Source organism: Canis aureus, chromosome 20 (genome assembly GCF_053574225.1).
Source record: "Canis aureus isolate CA01 chromosome 20, VMU_Caureus_v.1.0, whole genome shotgun sequence".
In the NCBI taxonomy this organism is placed as follows: domain Eukaryota; kingdom Metazoa; phylum Chordata; class Mammalia; order Carnivora; family Canidae; genus Canis; species Canis aureus.
The window spans coordinates 42,915,587-42,942,254 of NC_135630.1; the positions used below are offsets into that span (position 1 = coordinate 42,915,587).

The following is a 26,668-nucleotide window of genomic DNA, read 5'->3' on the forward strand; positions in this document are numbered from 1 at the left end:
GTGGATTGCCCAAACTCGGGGAGATACCGGACACAGAAGACTCTGGCTAGAAATCCCACTGGCTTGGGGGCCAAAATGAGGCAGTTTTTTACTAGCCAAATTAATTTCCCTTCGTCAATATGTATGGGATTTCCAGAAGAACATGTGCTGAGAAACTGTCTCAAGATCCATTGTCCAGATGTTGGCAAAATACAAGCCAAAAAAAGAAATATTTAAAGTCGACTGCCTGTCTTGTGACTCCACAGCTTTTTGCCAAACAAACAGGCTTGTCTTGCTAGAAGCTCCAGACTGAGCCAAGGCTCTGGGTGGACCGGCTCTAAAAGAAACCTTGGGCTGTATTCAAACAAACTTGGACCAAGCAAAGGACACTGAATTCTCAATTAGAATGCAGCTATTCACAAACTCAAGGGAATTGAACTTTGCTATGAAAAATATCCAAGGGCTGTAGTACTGAGATCTTGAAAAATCAGCCTACAAATGTGAAGTGTGAATTATGTACTCCCGTCAGCAAAAGGCAGGAAGCAGTTGCAAAAAGAACAAACTGGAATATTACCTAATATTCTAAGAGAGAAGATACTCCCACAGTCTTTAAGGCTCAAAGGCAACCCACAGACATTCTAGTCCAGGTATCCCAAATCTCTCTTCCCTGGACTTGAGCACAGTCTCTCTGAAAGTTGCCAGACACATCCGGGCATTTGCGATGACTGTTCTCACACCTCATTGAATAATCAATTCTTCCTTATGCTCAGTATGTAATACTTAACCTCGGGCCTTTTCATTACTTGTTCAAACTCCCTTCCTTACTCAAGTATTTGGGCTCCCTTGATATCATCATTACACATCAGGCTGGGGTAAAGAACAAAATCTCCAGAAGTTCTGGCCTGGGAATTCTCAGCAGTTGGTCTGAAACATCAACTAATAGACAAGAAAGTTCTTTTTTTTTTTTTTTGACAACAAAGTTCTATAGAAGATAACTGAATCATCACCTCACTTATTAATGCTAAAAGCAATATGATGGTGCCGGCCTTCTGATTTCTAACAGAATACCTCTACCAACATTAGAAGGGCAGACAAAATAAGTTAGCTTCTAGTTTTTCTGGTGTGAGTGCAAAACTGCATATAACTGCATATAACAATATTGAGATATTATAGCTCTCCAGGTAACACATCCTAAAATCTTAGAAAACAATGCTTGGTCAAAAGAGTGCCCATGTATATAAGGCATATGATAAGACAACCTGAAGAGGCCACTTTAAGTGACCAGAGTATTAACTACATATATTCTATCTAGCTTCTATAATGATGTCATTATCTTAGATGAAAAATAAAATCATTCTGGGTGGCTAACATGGTGTACAATAAAATATTTACAGTTCTTAATATTTGTACTTAAAATAATTGCTTGAGGCCTTCACACAGAATCAAAATTAAACATTTAATAGCTCATTGACCTTTAAGGTTTATCACTCCTAAAACTGTGGATAAGTGAAAATAGATATTTTATTCAAATGAAATCATAATATTTTTGTAGCTTAAATTTTTTCTCTAGCTCAATTTGGTAATAGTGTGGCACTTTACTCTACATGAGTCATTATGAGGCTATCTTAAACTGTAGTCATTGCCCTAAAGAAAATGTTTATGGCCTGACTGGGATAATTATATTCTCCTATTAAATATCACTCCTCCAGGGCTAGTTATTGTTGAGTACAAATGTGCCACTTTATATGCAAATAAAATGTACTGAGATGTGAATAAAAAGTTCTGCATATATCTACTCACAAATCATCTTATTATGATTCATATTAACAGATAGAACTTCTCAAGATGTGAGATGCTAATATCACATATAAGAGGCAATTCTTTCCTTGAATTTTTGCTTTCAACATGTTTAGATACAGCTGGAAATATTTGCTTTTCTCACAGCGATCGCAGATTGGGGTTTGCATTCTGCGTTGTATCTTGAGTCAAAAGACTGTACAGTCCTGTGATTACTCATTACCAAAACTTGTTTTCTTTTTTCCTCCTGACCTTGACTTCTCTTCAATCCGTTTCTCACATACCCATACACCTAAAAAAACCTCAGGATACCTCAGAGTCCAGAGTTTCTAAGAAAGTTTCTTAAATCCATCTTAGCAAAGCAGAGAACTCCCAGAAATGTTACACAGAGTATAGTCATCTCATGGCCACATATTTGCATTTCCTCTTTAAAAAAAAAATCTATATTCTTTGAATTGGATCTTTGAGCAAAAATATCATGGTAAAAGCCATGAGCAATGTTTTTGTATCTCAAATCCCATCTCAGACTTGTGTCTTGTATTTTTATTAGGCACCTCTCATCGTGCTATGAAACAACTATTTTTTAAAAAACTAGGTGATGCGTATTTTGTCCCTATATGTGCAGAGTTAACAATATAAGATGAATACTGACTATGTAAGGAAGGAACAAAATAAAGCATTTCATCACCATTTTTAACACTTTCCCTGAAGCTTTGCTGTCCTTGCCTGGAACTGTCAAAGGAATATGGGAAGCCCAGTGGTATGAATGCCAAGGATGGAACTCTGATTTTTCTGGCCAATGTATTGAACTCCCAGAGTCAAAGGATCATTTAGCCAAAGAAAAAAATGTAGGTGAGGACATTTCAGGGCTGTATCACCAGATCAAGACATTGAACATTTGGGAATTTAATTACTTATGTTGAAATGTGGGGAAAGCCCTATTTCCCACAAATTAGAAAGTATTTTATCCAGGAGTTAAAACTAAATATTTATACTTCTTGAGAAATACCTAAAATTTTATGATTGAATTTATAGTCTATTATACTTCTTAAATTAGGGCCTAGGGATAACAGGAGAAATCAGAAGGTCAGTATTTACATTGGGAGCCTGGGTGGCTCAGTCGGTTAAGCATCTGCTTTCAGCTCAGGTAATGATTTCAGGGTCCCTGGATTGAGCCCCTCATCGGGCTTCTCCCTCTCCCTTTGCTCCTTCCACTGCTCATGCTCTCTGCCTCTCTCTCTCAAATAAATAAAATCTTATTTTAAAAAAAGTTAGTATTCACATTAAATTAAAGAAGGTAAGGAGGCCTTTATGCAAATTTCTAGAGAATCCAGAAATCTATGTTCTTTGTCCACATTTCTTCTCACATGATTCAAGGACAATTGGTAGACAGCTGGAAAATGCCAAGGAACTGAGTGTCTTGATCAACCTGAAAAGCAAGACTTGCATAAATGGCATGATGGGATATATTTGCTAGATTGCAATTTCCACAAGGGCAAGGTTCCTTCTACTTTGCACATTACTGCTTTATTCTTGCTCAGAATAGTTCCTGTCACCTAGTAAGCCCTAAAAAATGTTTGACAGAGTGCTCACTTCGGCTGCACATATACTAAAATTAGAATGATACAGAGAAGATTAGCATGGCCCCTGCACAAGGATGGCATATAAATTTGTGAAGGTTCCATATTAAGAAAAAAAAATGTTTGACAGAGAGATTTAAAAATGAGTACACGATTTCCCACCTCTAGATATTGAACTAGGTCTTGTCCATTCTTCCCAAATTGTAGTCACCCAAAACTTATTCCTAATAGTTGAACCATGCATACACACACACACACACACACACACACACACGCAGGTTTATGTGAAAATACTTTTTTTCTTATAGTCTTTAAAATAAAATATATTCTTAACTGTTCATAATCATTTAGATATTCTGCTCCGAAGCAGAGAAATGGACTAAATCTATCCTAAAAATGAAAATAGTTTCTATAGTACAATATTAAATTGATTTAAGAAACATTTTAATGTTAATAGGACATGGCTAAAATCATCCTCAAAATAATTAATGTAAGTAAAGATCTTCATGGTTAGAGAGGGCACAACTGGGGCAGCATGGAGCTTTTCCTTGCTCCTTGATATTTGAGACAATGGGGTTAGATCACTGGAAAAGTTTGTGCTTCAGAAATGACCTCTTTATCAATCTTCCTGTTTGGAGTCTGTTCCCTGCCTCATTCCACTCTCTAGCATGGAGCTGGGCTTCTATCTAAAATGCAAATTGGGTCCTGTCCCTAGCTTGCTCAAAACACATCAGTACTTCAGTAGCTCCTATCTTTTTAAGAGCAACTGTTTTTGGTCATTTGCTTATCATAAAAGGCCTGACTTTAATAGTGTCCCTCCTATGGATCCAAGCCCATTTCCCTGCCCCTCCTGGCCTGAAGCTCTGATAACACCAAAGTGGTAGTTGTTACCTCACTGAACATACTGCATTAGTTCACACCTCTGGACCTTTGCTCATACCATTTCTGTTGTGAGCTGTGCTTTCCTCCCCTTTCTTCACCTTGTTGACACTTTCTCCCTTTAAGATGCATCAAGTCTTCTGTAAAGGATTCTTGGTTACATGCCCTTCTGTTATAGTCTAATATAAGCCTGAGCCTATCACGGTATCTGTTAAGTTACACTGAAATTAACCAACCACATGTTTGTTTCCAGCTCTACATTCTAAGTATTTCCATTTTGCGAACCAAAGTCAACTTTTGGCTTCTAGCACCTGTTGTGAAGTCAGAGGCATAGTACCAGTGGAATTAATGTGTACTGCACCAAATTGAGTATGTGACATCATCTTGCTCTTCTGCACATCCACACTGCCTCGTCTTTCAATGTGCTGTTGTAGCCTGGGAGTTTCCAGAAATCATCATCCTTTTTTCTTATATGAATTGATTAATTAAGCTACTAATACATTTCATGTAGGGCAGCAGCATTTTATAAATGGGTGCTAACAAAAACTAAATTACTGACACTGATCTATTAGTAAATAACATTATATTGAGGACTCAGATGGGAAATATACCCAAGCATAAGTTAGCTATACATGCTAACACTTTTTTTTACATGCTAATACTTAAAAAAAATCATTATTTAAATTGCAAAGAATGTTTGCATTGAACCATATCAGTTACATTGTGTAGTAACTAAACTTGATATTATTTGCATGCCTGGAGTCTTCTACAGATTTTTTTTTTTTAATTTTTATTTATTTATGATAGTCACACAGAGAGAGAGAGAGAGAGAGGCAGAGACACAGGCAGAAGGAGAAGCAGGCTCCATGCACCGGGAGCCCGACGTGGGATTCGATCCCGGGTCTCCAGGATCGCGCCCTGGGCCAAAGGCAGGCGCCAAACCGCTGCGCCACCCAGGGATCCCAGATTTTTTTTTTAAATATAAGAGAGTAAGCAAGTTTTATAAATTCAAAAAATAATTATAAAGTCATCTCTCCATGTCAATCTAGTATGACAACATATTGCCTAGAGAGATCTTACGGTTGTGATAAACCCAGAAAAAAATATAATAGAAATGCTAACATTCCTTTAACAATGGTGTTTCTAGCTGGCACCTCCTATTATCAATAAGTATTGTGGTCCCCAGCCTCCAATTTCCAGACAAGGCAGTGACTGAAACAGTATTCTCCAAAGCACAAAGCAGGCAATCTTTTTTGTCCTTCGTGCATATTTCACATCTTAGAACTTCCCCCTTCAATCTTCCCATGTGCCACCTACCCACACATCCATCCACTGTATATCACTAGTCTTTACAATTTCTTCTGAGTTTAGTTTTGTTACTATGCTGAAATCTCACGCATAATTATGGGGAGTTGCTATGGAGATTTTGTGTGATTTGTCATGAAGAAAATCTATTGTGTTTGAGATAATTCTCCATACTAATGACTCAGGTATCCATTTCCCCTCATATTTTCTTTGGGATTATAACCAACTGCATATATTTGAATATATAGAAGCAAAAGTCATTTTATAAATAACACAACCAGAAAAGTTATTGAATTCACTAAGATGAAGCACTTTAGTACAGCCAGGCCAATTTCTCATGATTTAGGAACAACTTCCATTATGGTACTTTTCTGAATACCAGCTGATTCTTGCCTGCATCATTTTGGAAGAGATCCCACAGAAGCTCTTTTACAATTACATCTCTTGGAATTCTATCACTAATTGTATGATACATATTTTGGCTTTACCATCACTTAGAAAATATAATTTTGGAAAACTATGAAATTATTTGTGTTAAATTAAGGACAAATATAGTAAATTTATTAAAAATCATTTATTTGTCCTTTTATGTGAAGACATTTTGGAGGTGGGAGCTAAGGGTAAAACTAACTATTTGACATTAATCAAAAGCAATTCAGACTAATGACTGGAATCTGAACAATAGAAAGCAAATTTCACACCACCCCAAAAGGTTATGATTTTATCTTTCTCATCCCATCTCCCACCACCAGCCCCAGACAGAAGAAGTCCTGAAATATCACATCGATTATCATTAGACAACTCACATAAATCTCTCTTCTGGCTTCTAGATTGGCAAAGCTGATTTCAGGATCATGATTGATCTTTGGAGAGGAACCTTCCTAAGTTAGCTATAGGTGGAAGAGAATTTTGATGAATCCAGCAGTTTGCCATCAGGAGAGTAGCATCTCAAGGATAAATAGAGAAGTTAGAGAAGTCAAATTTCGAATCAAAGGAAGACTAATTATAGAAACAATTCCTAGGCAACACTTTGTCTAAAAACATAACCAAGTTACTAATTTCCCAAACAACCAGTTCTGGAAAGGACAGGACACATGATCTTCACTCAGGGTAATTTGACACCATGGGTACCCAGACAGAAACCCAAATAGGAGCTTCTAGAAATAACAAGGAGGCAAGAGGGAGGGTGAATGGCTGGAGGGACCAAATGAGATGCTCTGGGACAGGTGAGATCAAATCCAATGCTTGTGTGGTCCATTTAAAGGTAGAACTGATAATCTTTTGTATAAATCAGGGCAGGTGAGTAACCTATAAATGAGGCAAAGAGGAGAAAGAACAGAAAAGAATGAGAGGAAGGTAGAGGAAAAGATAAACATCACGAGGGGCACCTGGGTGGCTCGGTCAGTTAAGCACCTGACTTTTGGCTTCAGTTCAAATCATGGTCTCAGTGTTGTGAGATCCAGCCCCCTATCAGGCTTGGTGCTCAGCCGGGAGTCTGCTTGAGATATTCTCTCTCTCTCTCTCTAATAAAAAAATAAACATACAAATCTTAAAAAAAAAAGCATGAACCTGCCTATTCCCAGAGTATGATAAATGAAGGGTAAAAAGGAAGCCATGTAAGCAGCTGTGGCAAAGAGGAATTTAGGTGCCCTGAGAAAGGACTTCAGATCAGTCAAGCACCAGGTGAGCCTGGACAGCAAGGGGCTCTTTTCATTGCCCTGATGGTAATGCAGTGAAGACTCTTCTTCCCAGAGTCTGAGAACTGTCCATGCGGGATGCGCCACTTAGTATTTTTAAAGTACTAGAGCAGGTGACAGGTCAGACCGTGGGGGATTGTTCTCTGTGTCCCAATTAATCAGAAGAGAGAAGTGTTTCCAGAAACAGTAGACAATTGGGCATGGAGGAAAACAGGAGAGAGCTTTTGTAAGAATGTGAACAGAAAATAAATCCAATCTCAAAAGGCTGCTGTGTGGAAGATCATGGCAAATCAAATTTAAGCTGGGAAAGAATTCAGCCTCAGAAACTGGAGCTAATAAATGCTTTGAGGGTCTTCATGGAAGATAAAAATTACCAGTTTAGAGGGAGGATTCAGAACCATCTTGCAAATGGCAGGCATGACAAAGCAACAGTCAACCCCAAGCAGCAGACAGGGGCCTGCTGTGGCCCTTCAGACTTCAGAGGAAAACGGGGTCCTGTCACTTGGCTAACCAGGGCTGTGGGCCTTTTCTGGGAGTATGCATCTGAGGTGAGAGGGAGAGCCTCACCCACTGCACAACCAACACAGATAGGCCGCTCTTAATTCAGGTAGAGCAATGAGAAAAGCAGAGACACTGGCAGTGAGACCTCTGGTGGCTTTAAAACTCAGCAAAGAACATGAAAGAATCTGAGAATGCAAGCAGTCATGTCCAGTTCAAGAATGTGTAGAAGAGGAAAGAGGATCATTTGGGGAGCAAACAGCTTAAAGTTTAGAAAAAGTCAAGAGGATTTGGTTGTCTCAGCCAAGAGGCCTTAAGCAGAGCAGCAAACAGAGATTCAGGATTTCCTCAATATCCAAAGTCCTCTTTTTAGGGACCCACAAAATTTTAATAAATACTTTTAAACATTTTATCTCATTTTAGTGGCATAAAAATGAACATTAAGGGTATTCTGAAAGTATTAATAATTAACATCTTATCAAATATTGCCATGTGGTCCAGAATCTTCTTTGTACTTTTGTCGACAATGACCTTATTAAAAGCTAATATAAAAAGAACAGAGGTAGACCTAATGGGATAATCCTCCTGTAAATAAAGGCAAAAACAATGTATTTACATGTGAAACTAACAAACAGTATGTAGCTTGAAGGGTGGAAATTGGAAAGACAAGTCAGACGTCTTCCATCACAAGACTGTACAAGGCAGCCAAATGCAAAAGAACCCCGTCCTAATAGAAAAGACCACAGAAGCAAGGTACAGGTCTAGCAAATGTTTCAGCAAAATAGCACCATCTGCCATTCAACTCATGAATTTTATTTGGTTCTGTAATTAAAGGAGACTAATAAGCATCAGGATGTGCGGAAGGAAAGACCACAATAAAAACAGTGTCAAAAAGTCCAGGGCAAGCCATGGCTTACAAAACCTGGTGAAATCCACAGGGTATTAGGTTGCAACTCTGTTTAGAGTCAGATGAGAAAAAGGATGGAATGGACTTACTGCTTGATGCTAATATAGAAGCCAGGGAGAAAGTAGGATCATTCAATTCTCGTATTGCTTCCCCCTTTGCTATCAAAGCAAATGATCTCCGAGTTGAAAAGAAGAGGAAAACTTGAAGCCCAAGATAAGTGAAGAGATCCCAAGGGAGATCAGCAAGCTCCTCTGTGTAAATCCAAGTCTCAACAGTAAATTAGGATAATAAATGGACTCCAGATGGGACGTGGAGGCACTGTTGGTGATCTTTGGGGAGTTATGACAAGTCAGAGAGGCTCATAGTAAGGGCAGGAAAATGTGTTTATTTTTTTAAGAACATTTCAGAATTTTTTTTTCAAAGTCAAAGGAAAAAGGTACATATAGGAACCACAAATCAGGCTTTCTAGGCTGATCCCCCTTCAAAAAATAATTTCTAGAATGCAATGTTCTAAGCGTGTGTGAATGGGGCACCTGGGTGGCTCAGTTGGCTGAGCGTCTGACTCTTGGTTTGGGCTCAGGTCATGATGCTGGGGTGGTGGGATCAGAGCACCGAGTCCGGCTCCCATTCAATGGGGAGTCAGCTTGAAGATACTCTTCCTCTGCCTCTTCCCCCCACCCCCACTGGCATGTGCACGCTCTCACCCCTTCCTTAAAATAAATAAATGGATCTTTAAAAAAATAAAAGATAGTATATAACAATTAGAAATAAAACCAATGGCCCCTCCGAGGTACAGGGGCTCCCTAAGAACAGCTCCCATTCATATCTTTTTGGAAAAAGGCAACAAGACTGAGAGGCAAAGCGAATCTGAATGTCTGCTGAGTGTTTAATAAAGTATTGCTTGATGACCAAGAAGCAGGACACAGAAAAGGGAACTAGATGATTGTTTCTGCAAAGTGAAGCCACAGATGCATATTGCAGCGTCCTCTGCCTCATACCTGTGCTGAGATCATGTGGCTGAACTTCAAGAAGTGCCTGGGCTTGGTGTCAGAAATTTAAAGCTGAGTAACTGCTTCACCTCTGATGAGTGCAAGGCCCCACTTATCCCGGGCACCGCCCGTTTCTGCAAGTCAAGCTTTACTGGAACACAATGGCATGTATCTGTTTGCCTGTCGTCTGTGGCTGCTTTGGCGTGTCAGTGGCAGAGGACAAGAGCAGCAGTGAAGACCCTACAGCCCACAAAGCTAACAGATGTACCACGGAGCCCCTTACAGAGAAAGTTTGTCAACCCCCTCGTGAGCCACAGAAGCCAGGATGGAGCATAACCTCTTGATACTCATTTTCATCCCCACATTCGTAGAGTCATAGTAGCAAATGCTTCTAGGGCTATGTAAGGGAATAATGTATGCAAAAGCTCTTCTCGGACTGAAATGTGCTATCCACACAGAAGGCACATGTTTTTATGAGCTCTCTGCTTCTTCAAAGATTAATAGCAGGGCTTTGCACATTAAAGACTTGCCAATCTCCAGTACATAGGAGATCCCCAAAATACTGGATGGGCTTTTAGGTGAATGAATGGATGGATGGATAGAAGAATGGCTGGCTGGCTGGATGAATGGTACTAGTAATTACATCTTATTTGGCAGTGACTAGGTGCCAAGGAGCTGTTTGGAACACAATAGCTTGTTTTATCCTTGTAACAGACTTGGTGCATTATTTACATTTTACTGCTGAGTAGAGGAAAAGAAATTTGGACAGTCACAATATCAGAAGCAACAGCCAGTATGTATAAAGCACTTACAATGTCCCGGTCACTGTGCTAAGTGCTTGGTAAATGTTACTTAACTGAATCCTCTCAGCTCCCCCATGAAGCAGGTATTAGCAGCAGCAGCAGCAGCAGCAGCAGCAGCAGCAGCAGCAGCATCTGACACTTAGAGATGAGAAGACGGAGGCCCAACAAAGCTAAGTAATTTCTCAAAGTCACAACACCTGGCAGGCGGCAAAACTAAAGTTCAAACCCTTGTCTTCCTGACTCTTATGCTCCAACCATGATATGCTGGGGCAACCAATTTACACTAATAAGCCTAAGTTTATTGAGAATAAACATCAGGTCTTACTAGAATGACTTAAAAATGAACCCACTTGAAGGCTCATTTCAAAAGGAACCTAGAAGCAGATCCTATGCAAATTGTTTCTGAAAAACTTTTTATTTTGAACTAACTTTGGACTTAGAGAAGAATGGCAAAAATAGTACAGAATTCCCATTATATTCCTCATCCAGCTTCCCCTGATATTAAGATACAGTATGAATACAGCACGGTGGGAAGAACCAGGCAATTAATATGGGTATAATACTAGTACCTAAAGAGCTTGCTCCAGTTTCACCAGTTTTTCCACCAATGCCCTTCTTCTGTGCCTGGACCCCATCTGGGATCTCATTCTGCACCTAGTTGTTACCTGTCCTCAGACTCTTCTAGTCATTAACAGTTCTTCAGTCCTTCCTTGTCTTTCATGTTTTTGACACTTTGGAAGAATATCCACTAGCCATTTCTTCAGATGTCTCTGAATTTGGGTTCTTCTGATTCTCTTTTTCCTCATGACCAGACTAAGGCTACCTGTTTTGGCAACACACCCAGATAAAATGTGTGTCCTCAGTGCATCATACCAGGGGACTCGTGTCAATATGTCTTATTATTTAACAGACTACCATCTCAGTAAGCTGAAATTCATGCAGCCTAGTTGTTAACACACACACACACACACACACACACATGCATGTGTGTGTGTGTGTGCACATATAGGTGCAAATCTCACGATAGTTCCAACTATGTTAGGAAACTTTTGAAAGCCATGAGCAAAAAGAATTACTATTAGTCCTATCTTTCTCTCCAGTGGCTACATTATTGGAATAGGGCTGGGTTTACAGAGGCTATGAGCAACTCAAGTTGATTTTTTCCACCTCACCATCTCCCTGCTGGCTGGGAAAGCATGTTGACTGGACTCTAATGTGTGCACCTACGCCTCAAAGCCAAGACCAGCTTGGGTCATGCTTCAAATATTCATTCAGTGTCCCGATCCCCTGTCCCACCCTTGTTGGATAATGGACCCAGGAAGAAGAATCTTCCAGAATCCCACCCTTATACTTGGCCAAATAATACAAATATATACCTTGATTCTATATTTAGATTGAAAGACCTGAGTCTGGGATGTCTGGGTGGCTCAGCGGTTGAGCGTCTGCCTTTGGCTTAGGTGGTGATCCTGGTCCTGGGACTGAGTCCCACATCAGGCTCCCTACTTCTCCCTCTGCCTATGTCTCTGCCTTCCTCTCTGCATCTTCATGAATAAATAAACAAAATCTTAAAAAAAAAAAGAAAAAAGAAAGATTTAAGTCCTCATAAGACAAGGGGAGTTGATTTTCTCACATCTTCTTCAGCAGCACATAGTCAATTTCAAAATTGTAAATGAACACAAAAAGAGCTCACTGTGAAAATGCTGAAAATCTATCATTCCACTCACACGGGAATAATTATGGAGGCTTTTTATTTATTGATCTGATTTCTATAAGTTTCCTGCATTTCAACATTTTTTCTCTCATCTTCTTGTTAGATTTATATTGTCTGAAAACTACACCTTCATTCAATTTGAAAAGTGTACTTTCTACAATTCAGTCACTGTGAGTGAAAAAAGCCTTTAATAATTAAAGTAGCAAAGGGCACCCTGCTGGCTCTAAAATACTCAGATAAGATGTAAGCCATCAATATTTCTATAGAAAAATGCCTTATTCAACAATATGTCCTTATTACTTTATAGTCACTTCCCTGATAGCATGTATTTAAAACACATAATTAAAAAAATACGGGGGAAAAAAGAGATTGGTTCTTCTTAACACCTGCTTTAAAAAACCTGCAGAAGTAGGAAAATTAGGGGCACCTGGGTGGCTCAGTGATTGAGCGTCTGGCCTTTGGCTCAGGGTGTGATCCTGGAGTCCTGGGATCGAGTCCCATATCGGGCTCCCTGCAGGGAGCCTGCTTCCCTCTGCCTGTGTCTCTGCCTCTCTCTCTCTCTGTGTCTCTCATGCATAAATAAATAAAATCTTTTTTTGTTAAATTTTTTTTATTTATTTATGATAGTCACACAGAGAGAGAGAGAGAGAGAGAGGCAGAGACACAGGCAGAGGGAGAAGCAGGCTCCATGCACTGGGAGCCCCACGTGGGATTCGATCCTGGGTCTCCAAGATCGCGCCCTGGGCCAAAGGCAGGCGCTAAACCGCTGCGCCACCCAAGGATCCCCAATAAATAAAATCTTAAAAAAAAAATAAAGAAGTAGGAAAAGCAGTTTAGCACATAATTTATTTTGAAAATTTACCTTTTGCTCTTTAAAAAAAAAAAAAAAAAAGAGGGGGGATGCCTGGGTGGCTCAGCAGTTAAGCATCTGCCTTTGGCTAAGGGCATGATCCCAGGTCAGGGATTGAGTCCTGCATCGGGTTCCCTGTGGGAAGCCTGCTTCTCCCTCTATGTCTTTGTATCTCTGTGTCTCTCATGAATAAATAAATAAAATCTTTTAAAAAAAGAAAGTTTACTTTTTGCAATTTTTGATGAACATTTTAACAATTACTGTTTTGAGACCCTTTCATTAGAAATTGCTTATCAAGAGTAAGAATAAGGAAGATAAAGTCAGAAATGTATTAGAGATTTTAAAAGTAATATTTATTATTTAAATCTTAACTATTTTAATTAAATACCAGCAACTAAATAAACACTTATTTTGATGAAACTTCCTTTTGCAGTGCTTATTAAATTAAAATGACACTTTTAAAATTATAATATTCCAGAAATTAAAAACAGTAAGGAAGCATGTGAAACAACTTACTGATTTAATAAGTCTCTGAAAATCACGACATGAAGGGACTTGAAGGGTTGCATGGTGTATAAATTGGTATGATCTTTTTGAGGACAATCCAACCCTATGTAGAAAAGCTTTCTTTTTCTTTCTTTCTTTCAGAAAAGCTTTCAAGTACATACTTCTACTCCCAGGATTCATCATAAAGAAATGGAACGGCAAATATAAAATAATGTATGTGGATACATATTCACTATGGTTTTATTTGTACAAAAACATTGAAAATGACATAAGTAACCCAAATAGGGATTGGTTAATAAATTTTAAGACATGTGGTCTTGAACTTTTATACGCCCAATCTTGAAATAACATGAACTTCCACAGAATTCCTTCTAATTCTCTTTGTATGCTAAATATGATCTCTTGTTCATCTGACCAGAAAAGAAACTCAGACCAAAATAATGGCAGAAATACCACAACAAACCCCCTCCTGGCTATGGAATGGTGGCACTCTGCCTGGCTAGTGAGCCAGGACAAGTGGCTGCTGCCTGGCCTCCTTGATATCTCAGGGCCTGAGCAACTGTCAACCTTTATTGAGGCTGTTTTCACCAGACCAGAGCAGAGGTGACCTTGGAGTGAGTGGAGGAGGGACCCAGAAGACCGATCTCTGGGTTTCCCTCTAGGGAGAGGGGCTTGACTTTTATCTCAGCCAAGGAGTTGGTTTTCTAGGTAAGATTTTATCTGAAGATGTTTTCTGAAGCCCAAAAAGAAAATACAAGTTTGAAAACCGTTGCTATAATGCCCAATACTATGATGATGATGATGACTAGTGACTTTTTAAAAGCTTTTGATTCCTGTTAGTTAATATACAGTGTTACATTAGTAGTGATTCAACAATTCCATATATCACCAGTGGTCACCACAAGTGTCTTCTTAATCCCCATCACCTGTTTCACTCATCCCCACCACCCAATCCCCTCTGGTAACCATCAGTTTGTTCTCTATAGTTAAGAATGTTGAAAAAGAAAACCAAAGCAGGAGGCATCACAGTGCATGGCCTCAAGCTATATTACAAAGCTGTGAACATGAAGACAACATGGTACTGCCTCAAAACCAGACACATAGATTAATGTAACAGATGAGAAAACCCAGAAATGGACCCTCAACTCTAAGATCAACCAATCTTTGACAAAGCAGGAAAGAATTTCCAATGGAATAAAAACAGTCTCTTCAATAAATGGTGCTGGGAAAATTGGACAGCCACATGCAGAAGAATGAAACTGGACCATTCTATTACACTCAAAACAGATGGAAGACCTAAATGTGAGATAGGAATCCATTAAAATCCTAGAGAAAAACATAGGCAGCAACCTGTTTGACCTCAGCCACAGCAACTTCTCTCAAGACACGTCTCTAAAGGCAAGGGAAACAAAAACAAAAATGAACTATTGGGACTTCATCAAGATAAAAAGTTTCTACACAGCAAACAATCAACAAAACAAAAAGGCAACCTGCAGAATGGAAGAAGATATTTGCAAATGACTTATCAGATAAAGGGCTAGTATCCAAGATCTATAAAGAGCTTATCAAACTCAACACCCAAAAAACAAACAATCCAATCAAAAAATGGGCAGAAGACATGAACAGACATTTCTCCAAAGAAGACCTACAAATAGTCAACAAACACATGAAAAAATTCTCCACATCACTTGTCATCAGAGAAATACACCACGTGAGCTACTACTTTACACAAGTGAGAATGGCTAAAATTAGCAACTCAGGAATCAACAAATGTTGGAGAGGATGTGGAGAAAGGGGAACCCTCTTGCACTGTTGGTGGGAATGCAAACTGGTACAGCCACTCTGGAAAACTGTGTGGAGGTTCCTCAAGAAGTTAAAACTAGAGCTACCCTATGACCCAGCAATTGCATTACTGAGTATTTACCCCAAAGATAAAGCTGTAGTGAAATGAAGGGGCACCTGTACCCCAATGCTCATAGCAGCAACGTCCACAACAGCCAAACCATGGAACGAGCCAAGATTTCCTTTGACAGATAAATGAATAAAGATGTGGTCTATATATATACAATGGAATATTACTCAGCCATCAGAAAGGATGAATACCTACTATTTACATTGACATGGATGGATCTGGAGGGTATTATGCTGAGTGAAATAAGTAAATTGGAGAATGACAATTATCATATGGTTTCATTCATATGTGGAATATAAGAAATAGTGAAAGGGTTATAAGGGAAGGAGGGGAAACTGAATGGGGAAAAATCAGAGAGAAAAAAAAAACATGAGAGACTCTTAACTCTGGGAAACTGAGGGTTGCTGAGGGGGAGGGGAATATGGGGTGAAGTAATTGGGTGATGGGCATTAAGGAGGGCATGTGATGTGATGAACACTGGGTATTATATGCAACTGATGAATTATTGAAAACCACATCTAAAACTAATGATATATTCTATGTTGGCAAATTGAATTTAAATTAAAAAAGAAATATAAAAGAAGAGTCTATTGTTACTTTATTTTTTAATGAAGACTAACAAGAAAAACAAAGTGCTAATTTTAGTCATGGGATTGAAGATCTCATAAATTTAGAATAGGACTACAATCTCTTATTCAAAGCCCTCTGTTCCAGATAAAGTTTGAACATCAGAATATTTGATATTTATCAGGTAGTTAATAGAGAAATATATTCTTTATTATGTATCACTGCTAGGAAGGACTTGGGGCAGTAACTCACAGTCAAATATCTTCACATTTTTGAAGTGAAACATAAAATGTCTGTACCAAATGAATTACATAAAACCCATAAGTTGCCTAACACTAGTTCGTATCATGTTTTTCTGCCAACTGAACCAGGCCAAACCTTTAAAAAATAAAAAGTAAAGAAAACTTTTGACTTCTAGAGCCTGTTGGGTGTTGGAATTCTGGCAAAGGGACTGTGTGGAGACAAAGCCGGAATTTGTGAAGAGATGAAAGTGGAGGCTTCAGCTCAGTCAGATGCTGATTGAACTGAAGCCAGTAAACAAATGTTCAATTAGAAAGACAAAGAGTCACGTGGAAATTTCTGTACCAAAGGTAGAAATATCTCATCAAGATGACATACTTACATACTTCTTTCAGCACTCAGCAGGTACATCTACTCTGATGTTATTCTCTAAAATATGTTTTTAAAAAGGACTACATGTGGTTTAATATACAAACAATTTGGCAATAAGTTGGTAAAGTGAAAATATATACTTCACTTGTGAAGTGAAAAAGTGCACTTTTTTAAAAGTAAAGATTTATTTATTTATTTTAGAGAGTGAGACAGAGAGAGCATGGGGGAGGGGAGTCCGAGAAAGAGAGAAAGAGAGAGAGAAGGAACTTCAAGCAGACTCTGCACTGAGCCCCATGCAGGGCCCCATCTCACGACCCTGAGATTGTGACCTTAGCCAAAACCAAGAGTCAGACACTTAACCAACTGTGCCACCCGGCACTCCTAAATATGTGCATTTTGGACTGTTAAGCAGGCAAAGCTGATAAGAAATAAGTATTTCCCCATTATTAGATAAACAGATGATTGATAGGTAGGAAGATAGATCTCTTACCCATGAGTGCACATGTATTAAAATAAATCTATGTGAAATGATAAATAACAAAATGTGAATAGGCTTTACCTTAGGGTAGTGCACACTCAGCTGATTTTTAATTTTTACTTTAAGGGTTTCTGTATTGTGTAACTTTTTTTTATTAAGAATGAACAGTTATTTTTATGGAAATAAATAGCTCTTTACCTTTGTTGAAAAATATAATTATTTGCAGTTTATATATAATTTAGATCCTCAGGGCTCAAGCAATTCACCTAAAGTCACAGTGTTAATTTGCAGCAAAATTGTTTTTAGACTCAAGTCCTTTAACTTCTAGCCCTGTGCCCTCTCCATTTTTCCAGGTTACGTTTCAAAATGAGGTATGAGTTATGGTCCCTGTCTTTAAAAAGCTAATAACTGAGTAGAAGAGATGATAAATATAGATAGAAAGCAATGATCAAGTAATACAAGATGCTATCTACTTAAGTAACTCCTGCAAGTCCTTTTGGAATCAGTGGGGGTGGGGGGCACATACAAATCTCAAATAAAAGAGGATGAAGTATAACAGTAGACCACACCTATCACAAGTCTCACTGAATTCAGAGGAGAAGATTTAGAAGTACCAGAGAAAGCTTCATGGATAAAAGATGGATATGCTTTAAAAAGGTCAAGATCAGGGAGGTTATTCCCACAAGGACATATCCAAACTGCATGGACGATGATTGAAAGCAGAGCTAAGATGCATCTGTGCTGGGGAGGAGGAGGAACTGACTATACAGGTGGAGTGGGGCCAGATCATGTGAGGTTTCAGAAGCCATGCAAAGAGTGGGTTAGATCTGAAGCCATGGACGACGTTAGCAAGAAAACCATGTGACAAAAGCCAAGTAACTGGTGTGAGTCATCCAGCAGTGTGTAGGATGGATTGACAGGGGGAGATGACAGTGCAAGGGGTCAGGTACGGGGCTGCAGAAATGATAATGGGCCACGCAAATTGACAAAGGATCAGAATCAGGGCTGGAAGTCAAAGGCTGAGCCACAAAGATGCTAAGGTTTTGAATGAATGCCTTTGAAAACAGTGATCCCTTGACAGAGACAGATGATTTTAGTTAGATTCACTATCTCCAAAGGGAGAACAAAGAATTAAAAAAGCATTACGTGGTCCTGTTCCTTAATAGAATCCTGTGACCATTTAGCTTTGTAGATTTCAGTACTGAAGCCAATTGGCCAATCTTTCAATATTCAACATAGTTTGATTCTGTCCTGAAAATTAAGCCATGCTTCTCTCATTATACCCAGCTATCACAAGGCAGGGCTAGGCCCAAATTAAGGAACACAAGACAATACTGATTAAAGGAAAACAACAATTAAGAAAAAAACGAGCAAAAATCTTCGAAATATAAACACTAAATCAATAGCACTTTCGTTGCACAGTGGAACAGAATCTTATGCGGCTTGAATAGCATTTGAGTGTTTTCTTTTGGTTTGTAAAAGAGAAAGGATAGATTAGAAGTATAGAGAATGGACGAAAATGTAAGCAGTTGTGTCTTCCCTATGTATGCTTGGGTATTTTATGTTTTGTTTGAAGTGTTAAGAAATGATTTATTATCTCCATCCAGTCTGCCCCAACAGGGACACCTCCACTGGGTCAGCGTGGCCAGTTTAGCTGGGATCCCACTGCCTCTGAACCTTTAAATAGACAGTGCTTTGAATTTCATCTCAGGGATCAGGTCACATCCAAATCCACTTAACATTTCACTGGTATGGTTTTTGATGTCATTGGAGACCTTGATGAAATTACAATCCTATTAGTCACGATGGGGGAAGACAGGAGACCTTAGGTGGCTAATGTTCCATTCATAACAAGAAAGAGACGTTTAGCATTTGTAAAGGGCATTGATTTCTGATAGTTCCCTGAAGAACAAGCCTCAAGTGAAGAAATATAACCAGAAAAGGCTGGGGAAAGAAAAGACAGAAAAGGCAAAGCTGCATTTATCCAAACAGTTTAACCCTGTATACTTTTTACAACTTCACTTGGATAAAAAGAATTGCGTATTCATGTAAATGTGAGTAAGAGGAAGGGCAGTGCAGGACAGGAAGGACACAGCGAGCTCCACAGAGATTCCGTTACCGAGAAATCTGGGAAATTACACTGAGCCCTTGATTGATGCCAAGGAGGTGCCTCTAAATATAAAGGGTAAATGGAGGTTACATGGAAAGGACTTTTAATCTGGGTGATAAATTGCCAGATTCCATTATGCTTAATGAGTCTCATCAATGCATAGCTAGACTCAAGAAAATAATAAGACCCCTTTCAGACCCTAGTATAAACAAATTAGAAGAATTAATAATCAAAATCCTATTAATGTGTATGCAATTTCAGGAAGTTAATGAACTTAATTTAAAGAGTTTGGCTAATGTATTTTTAGCATTTTTAAAAAAAATGCCAGGTCATCAAAATGGATTCATTCTTCACTTTCTTTTACGCAAGTATGTCCTGTGTAAGGCTTAAAGGATAACATTCCTTTTGGTTAACTCTTCTCCAGGGAGAGCCCTGCTTAGCAGTTCCGGGATATGACAAAGAGTGTCACAGGCCCCACGATGCTTAAGATGCTTATTGACCTGAAAGTAACAAATGAGATTCATTCAAGTGAATTTGCCCAGCCTCATAATATGCCTCCTAACCAAACAGGGATGACAGGAACACATTAGATTCTCAGTTACCAGTCTGGAAAACACAAATCTTTTGATTCTCAATACACTCTCGGGTAGGAAACAAGCAGGATCTGAAAACAACTATGCATACGTAGTTCAAAACAGCAGCAGTTGTCTCTCATCAGCTAAGACCCCTGGGCCTACACAAGAGAAAATCTGCTGGTTTTTTGCATCAACAAATATTTGTACAATATACCATCAGTCATGCATTAGAAATCAGGCCCTCACTTCTAGCCATTAGGATTCTTTTAAGCCATCATTTAAGAAAGAATCTCAATACTCAAGCATATAATCAAAGCATGTGGGAGGTGAGAAAGAAGGTAGCCCCTGTTTTGTAGTTAAATCCCTAGGCGAAGAGACACAATCAGACATCTGTGCTTAGTTAGATTTCCATGAAAATGAATGCCATGTGCTCCTTAATGCAATGTGAAATAACATAACTCATGGTTTTCGAATGGTACCAAGGGGCATGGAGATTGTTGGCAATGATGTCCGCTTCAGAAGTTAGGAACAAACCTGTTAATAATATTACCAGATAATACGCATAGTGTCTGGCACACAGTCAGCACTCAATAAATATTTCTTCAAATTTGAATGGAAGAGTGACCTCTTTTATATGCAATCTGCTATATAAAGTTGTACATCCTCTATTTTACTATAAAAATAATAGATGTTCTCATGCACATCTGCTTCAACCTCTGAATCAATAAAGACTGAGTGCCAATCTCTCCTTCTCAAAAATTTTCCCTCTCTGGGCTGCTAATGTGCAGAACCAGGTTCCCCCTGGTTCTGCATCCCAATCTCTGAGTATTATGCTAGTGGGCTTCCTTCTCTTGTCACTTGTTGCTGCCCCTATCCTGTTCATTTTCTTTTACAGTTATTCACAGAGTATCAGGTTTCAAGGCCTCAAAAAATCTCTTTATGCAACCCAGTCCTTTAATAATACAAACACACCATTCCACTAGATTTTATAAGGGGTGAAGAGTGGAATTAATCTAAAGCCTCTTTCCTCAGTTTTTATGCAATATAGTTGGGTAAGAAATGAATGCATACATTCAAGGTTAATAATTTTAAGGTGAAATGAGTGAGCAGGACCAGAAAAACCATAATCAGAGAGGAAAGAGTGTTGTGTTGCTGCTGGCAAAGAAGCTAAGGTTTGAGTTTGCCCTGAAGGGTAAGATTCATGTATGGACAATTCAGAAAGAAGAGAGTATCGAGAAGGTCAACTACTACAAGCAAGGATGATGAGGATGGGAAAGTATGTGGCTAATTTGGGGGCAGCGAGGAGACTGCTGTGTCTGCCACAGGGTTTTATTATAGGAACAATTAGGGAGATGATGGGCAGGTGGATGAACCAACCATAATGTCCTTCAAATGCTACATTCAGGAATGAGATGTTATCTTATAGGAAAAAAAGGAACAATGTGTGATTTTTAGCACAGAAGAGATTCAATAAAAATGGTTTTCTGCCCCTATTTCCTTTGACTGGAGAATACTTCCTCAATATCTCATCACAGCATGCTTTTCCAAAACCCCTATTTCTTTTCTCCATGTCCAGGGGCTCAGCCATCTCTGTTAGCAGCAAAAACATCCTTCTTGGATTCAAAGGCTGATGTCTTGGAAGTATCTTTGATGTTTGTATCCAACATCAATGCCAGGTGAAGAGTCGATGACCAAGATCACATTGGGGATGCTTTAAATAAGCATATATTCCTAGACCATATTCTAGACCAACTGAATCAGGACAGATTTGGGGACCCAGGTTACTCGCTACCTGTATATGATGAATAAAATATTTAATCTGGCTACTCCTTTTCTTTTCAATGACCCCATTTCCCTTTAAGCCCACTGCCATCGCCTTAACACAGAACTTTCTCATCCATGGCCAGTTACTACCACAGGCACCTCTGGGTTGCATCTTCCCCTCTAATATCAGCATCCTCTTTGTAGAACTCACTGGGGCTCTGGGAAGCCAACATAACTGCAGTTCACACCAGGGGTGACAGATGTCTTAGTGGTGTGACTGACTTCCCCATTAGGGTGGGAAGGCAGTTGAAATAACCTTCTGAGGAGCTCAGAACAGGACCTGATGACTCACTCAATCTGGATATAGGCCACTGTAGTAGCCCTTGGTAATAATCCCTTGTCCTTTAGGCAAGCCACTCTCCAAACAACTCCTAAATGAAGATACCTCCTGAGATAGCCCTCTTTATGGTTGCTTTCCCAATCTAATTTTGAGAATGATGCAAATTACATAGTGAACAACAACCATGTTATGATTTCAAAAGTCTTCTCCTTGCTCATCCCAACCTACTACACCCCCATGAGCATCTAAAGTATCTTTAAACCATGACTGGTTTCAGCTCAATGACATTCAATTGACTTAAGATTCACTCTCTTTAAATATGTTACATTTCCCAGAACTCTTTTAAGAGGTATTATTTAAAATATATGGTTGACTCTTGAACAATGTGGGGCTTAGGGACACCAATTCTCTGCACAGTCAAAAATCTGTGTATAACTTTGACTTTCTAAAAATGTAACTCTTATAGCCTATTGTTGACCAGAAGGCTCATTGTTAATATAAACAATGGTTTAACATATATTTTATATGTCACATTTATTATATGCTGTATTTTACAGTAAGTAGAGAAAAGAATATTAAGAAAATCATAAGGAAAAGAGGATACATTTATAGTACTATGCTGTATAAAAAATAAGCCCACATATAAGTGGACCCATGCAGGTCAAACCAATGTTGTTCAGGGGTCAACTGGAAGTTAAAAGAAAAGTGTCTGGAATCAGATTCTCCTGGTTTCTAGTCCCAATTCTCTGCTTGCTTTGTGTGACTTTGGTTATGTTATATAAACATTCCAAATCTCAGTCTCCTCATGTATAAAATGGGAGTGATAAAAATGTTACCTAGATTATAGGGCTGTTGAGATCATTTAATGTACATACTTGTCAAAAGGCCCAGTACATGGTAAATACTTTCTAAATTTAGATATTATTAGTGTCCCATTATGTTTTTATGCATCTATATTACTATAAAAGGCATTTATCCAATCCTTACTCAGAGTGTTGAAGGAAAATGGCAGAAAGAAACTATAGGTGGAGGGTAGCTAAGGTAGGAGGATAAAGGGTTATTGTCAAATGTCAAATGATGTATAGAAAAGATGGCAGGAGGAGAGGGAGAATGGACGCCAGACCTGGTTTGTGTCAGAATTTGGGGCAGAAGTGGCCCTGCCTTGGGAAATGACAATGTGAGCCAGATTCACTTTCTAAGAAAAAACAAGATTTTATCTGAAAAAGATGAGTGTAGATACGCTGAGAGGACACACAAGACAAAGTGAGGACCACTTTAGATTCTCAAAAGTCTCTTCCTGGAATTCACAGAAAAACTTTTTGTTTCCTTAGGAGATAAATATATTGTTTTTAATTTTAGAAAAAAATACTTTATAACTACACAAAACATAGTAGTATATTTATCAATACCAATGCAAACAATTCTTTTATGGTTAAGGGATTAATTTATATTGGGGGAATAAGGATAGACTACAGGCATACACATATCACATATATATAGCCTTGAAAACACCAGCAGGAGGGGAGAGGCAAATAATATTTAGGTTCAAAAGCTCCATAGAAACCCACTGTATTTTCTTGGTAGAAAAATAAACGAATAAGTTGCACATTATCAAATAGCCTCTCCCTTTCCAAACATAACATTCAGCCTCTAGAAAATAAAAGAAGTAAATAGCAAAATGTAGTAGTAAAAAGTATAGCACACTTTGTCTTTCCAGACAACAAAAACTCAAATTCACGAACAGAAATTTTCTTGTATTTCCACCATATGTCTCTCTCTTTTCTTTCTCCCTATAACACCGCTGACTCACACATAGTTTATTTCCCCTCACACTTCACTTACAGGTCTCAGTACAGATTAGTAAATGTGATGCCATCATTGGAAGAAAAATGAAAGAGATTTTTCATAGAGGAAAGTGCTCTGACCCTGGACCTGTCAAATTATTAGTTTAAACAAAATCACTACAACTCCATGGGCCTTAGTTTCCTATATGAAAGTGAGAATTCAAGTGAGATCCCTGAGGCAGGGCTAGGGCCCAGTAATTCCTGGATGAATAATCCATGTGGGCCTGAATGGCTGGCCTCTCCCACCTCATGAGATCTGGTCTGTACCTGAGGCCTACAAAGCTCCCCCACAACCATCCCCCACCTCTCCTCATCAGTCACTAAACCCAAGGAGGTGATTTGGGGCTCATCAGCAGCAAGTGCAATTACAGCAGCTCAACAGTATTGGCTGAATGCCCTCCTTTCTTTTGGGAACTTCAGTTTTCCCATTCCCACACCTCTCCATTACCATAAAGACTGAGCAACTTACATGAATCCTGATCATCGATATGGAATTAAGGAAATTTATCTGCGAAGCAGGATTTTCTCCTTCTCCATCTGCATCCTATGAGGGATCAGAGAGAAAATTCCCTGATGTTCATCACTGTTCATTGTCTTTCCCAAGAAAAGGAGATTTGTCTTCCTAGACTTTGACCTTAATATTGACTCTCTCTTCTCCTGTGTTATCCTCCTCCTCTTAGCAAATCCTTTCCCCAGATAGGACTGAGAGTTGCCTTAGTATATAACCTGTACCCAGGCTGATGAATTACCTGGCATATTCTATCCAGTTGGGCACCCTATTGTTAGGAAATACGAATGGGGTTTTGCCTTTGATTCTCAGAGGATGAGAATCCTCCAGGATGGTGGTTCACTCTTCTCCTCAGATCTAGGTAGGATAAGTCTGCTTTTCTTGGATCCAGCTACAGTGCCCCACCTGTTTAGGAAGAAATTTCTTTCTCAACAATACACTTCTGGTCCAGTTTTGCACCTTCATCTATAGTTGATCCTACTATTCTCTCACCAGCCCATCTTTTTAGGCTCCTGCTAACCAGATAAATCCTCTTGATTAACTTCTCAACACTTTCAAAACTTTCTCAATAGATGAGCACATTCTAGTTGCCTTCCAATGGTTGAAAATGTCTTTTCTTCTTTCTTCTTTTACATCCCCTCTCCCACCACCACCACCCAAGTCCATCCTATCTCCAGCCAACCTCAGGTCACATAGATGGCAAACCAGTCACAAAATAAGCATGGAACCTACTCTTCTCTATGCTGTTGGTCTTTAGGGAGAGCAGAAGCATCTCCAAAGTACATTACAATAAGATCCACACAACTGGAGAAGTAATCAGCCTCAAGAAAACACTCATTAGACTTTTGTGCCTAAGGCCAGATTTACTGTCTTTCCTCTTCTCAGAAATACTCAGAAGACTTCTGGAATTTCATTAAGGATAGACCCCAAAGCCAAAGTGCACTCCAACAACTGGATTTCAAATTCTTCTGAATGGGACAACTCTAAGTTCATAAAGTCAGTCACTCTCCATCTCTCCGCCCTTCTTACATTATTGCCACAGCCCTATGGGAGGCAAAGAGAAGTAGTATTTCTGGCAGTGGGACAAATCCCTAGGAGAGACTTTACATGTTTTCAGGTGGAAAATTCTCCTTTTCCAAGTTCCACTATCATTTGAAGTGGTATATACTCACTCAAAAACGTACTGCTCTCATGATCTTATGTTCTCTTTGTAATTTTAGAGCTTACCTACCCTATTTTCTCACATTCCAATATGGTATTAAACTGTTATTTTTCTAGGGCATTAGTAATATCGTAAAAAGACAAACATAGGCCAGAGGTGGTCAGAATTATGAAATAAGCCAGATGAAATGAATCTAGCATATATTTAAATATCTGGGAAAATGGATAATAACCTGAAAGCCAGTATTTTTCAGAGTGGGCATATAAATGAACACAGGAATTTAAAAAGGGAAATGAGTCTAATGCCTAAAATACCAGCACAAGTAGGAAAAAGTACGCTTTAGAAATGTGGCCGTTAAGACAAAGTCAGGGACGCTGGCTCCCCAGGACCAAAGGCCTGGCTCAACATTCAGGGAAGTGTGATGATCCCCACCAAAGGCCTGGCCAAAAATAAAAGAAAAAAATGAAATCATGCACAGGTGCAATAAGAATGAGTAGAAGGCATCAGAGTTTCACTTTCAGTAAAGTCTGGCACACATTATCAATAAATACGCAACAAATATCTGATGAATGAATAAACGAATCTATAAAGAGGTAGGTATCAGAAATGGTGAATTATCCCAATATATTACAAATGTTATCTCAAATTCAGTATACTCAAACCTACCAAAAATAAATGATTAATAAGGGGATGGTATTAGTAATCAGGAACAAATTCAATAAATGGTAATTGACAAGCGAAGCTCACTCAGCATGCTCACCCCCAACTAAATCCATGTGTGATGGGGTATCACTACTTACTGTGCACACAAGCCAGGACTCTAGGCATCATCCTCAACTCTTCCTCTGCCTCCATTTGCTAGGGTACCATGCCACCAAATTCTCTTGGATCCACCTTTTAAATATTCTTGAACAACATCCCTTTCTTTCCATCTTCATGGCCACTCATACAACTCTCTCCATTCAAGCCTCACTGAGACCCTTGCAAGCCCTTCCTCTACCTGCTTCATATCCCCTCTTCCCCACTCTCCAAACTACAGCTATGGTGGTCTTTTGAAAACAGATTTGATCACCACAGTCTCCTGCTTCAAACCTTCCAGTGGTTGCCTGTGGTCCGCAGCAGCATTAGGTATCACTGGGGACACATGTCTGAAATAAAGACTACGTTGTCACTGATATGTCCCATTCCCATAGAGAACCTGGATTCCTTTTTGGACAAGCACACACAACCTCACAGCTCTATAGAAAAGCCTGAAATCAATTCTGGGGACTGTTCATCTGGCAGCATGAGCAGA

General features: G+C 39.1%; 1 protein-coding gene and 1 non-coding gene across 11 annotated transcripts in view; one reads left to right on the forward strand and one right to left on the reverse strand.

The window, feature by feature from the left end:
* NCKAP5 (NCK associated protein 5) overlaps positions 1 to 26,668 on the reverse strand; it is a 964,576-nt gene that overhangs the window by 663,070 nt on the left and 274,838 nt on the right. For 2 of the 10 annotated variants that reach the window (XM_077861469.1, XM_077861467.1), the window contains exon 2: positions 24,174 to 24,248. The exons of 6 other annotated variants lie outside the window; for them this stretch is intronic. In XM_077861469.1, the coding sequence (XP_077717595.1) occupies positions 24,174 to 24,188 (15 nt within the window). In that variant the 5' untranslated portion in view covers positions 24,189 to 24,248. Of the gene's footprint in view, positions 1 to 24,173; positions 24,249 to 24,453; positions 24,618 to 26,668 lie in introns of those variants that run through there. 2 more of the 10 variants (XM_077861468.1, XM_077861472.1) reach the window with 2 other exon arrangements.
* Positions 3,362 to 3,467, forward strand: LOC144292033 (U6 spliceosomal RNA). The gene has a single exon (XR_013359572.1). It is a non-coding gene; the product is annotated as a U6 spliceosomal RNA (small nuclear RNA).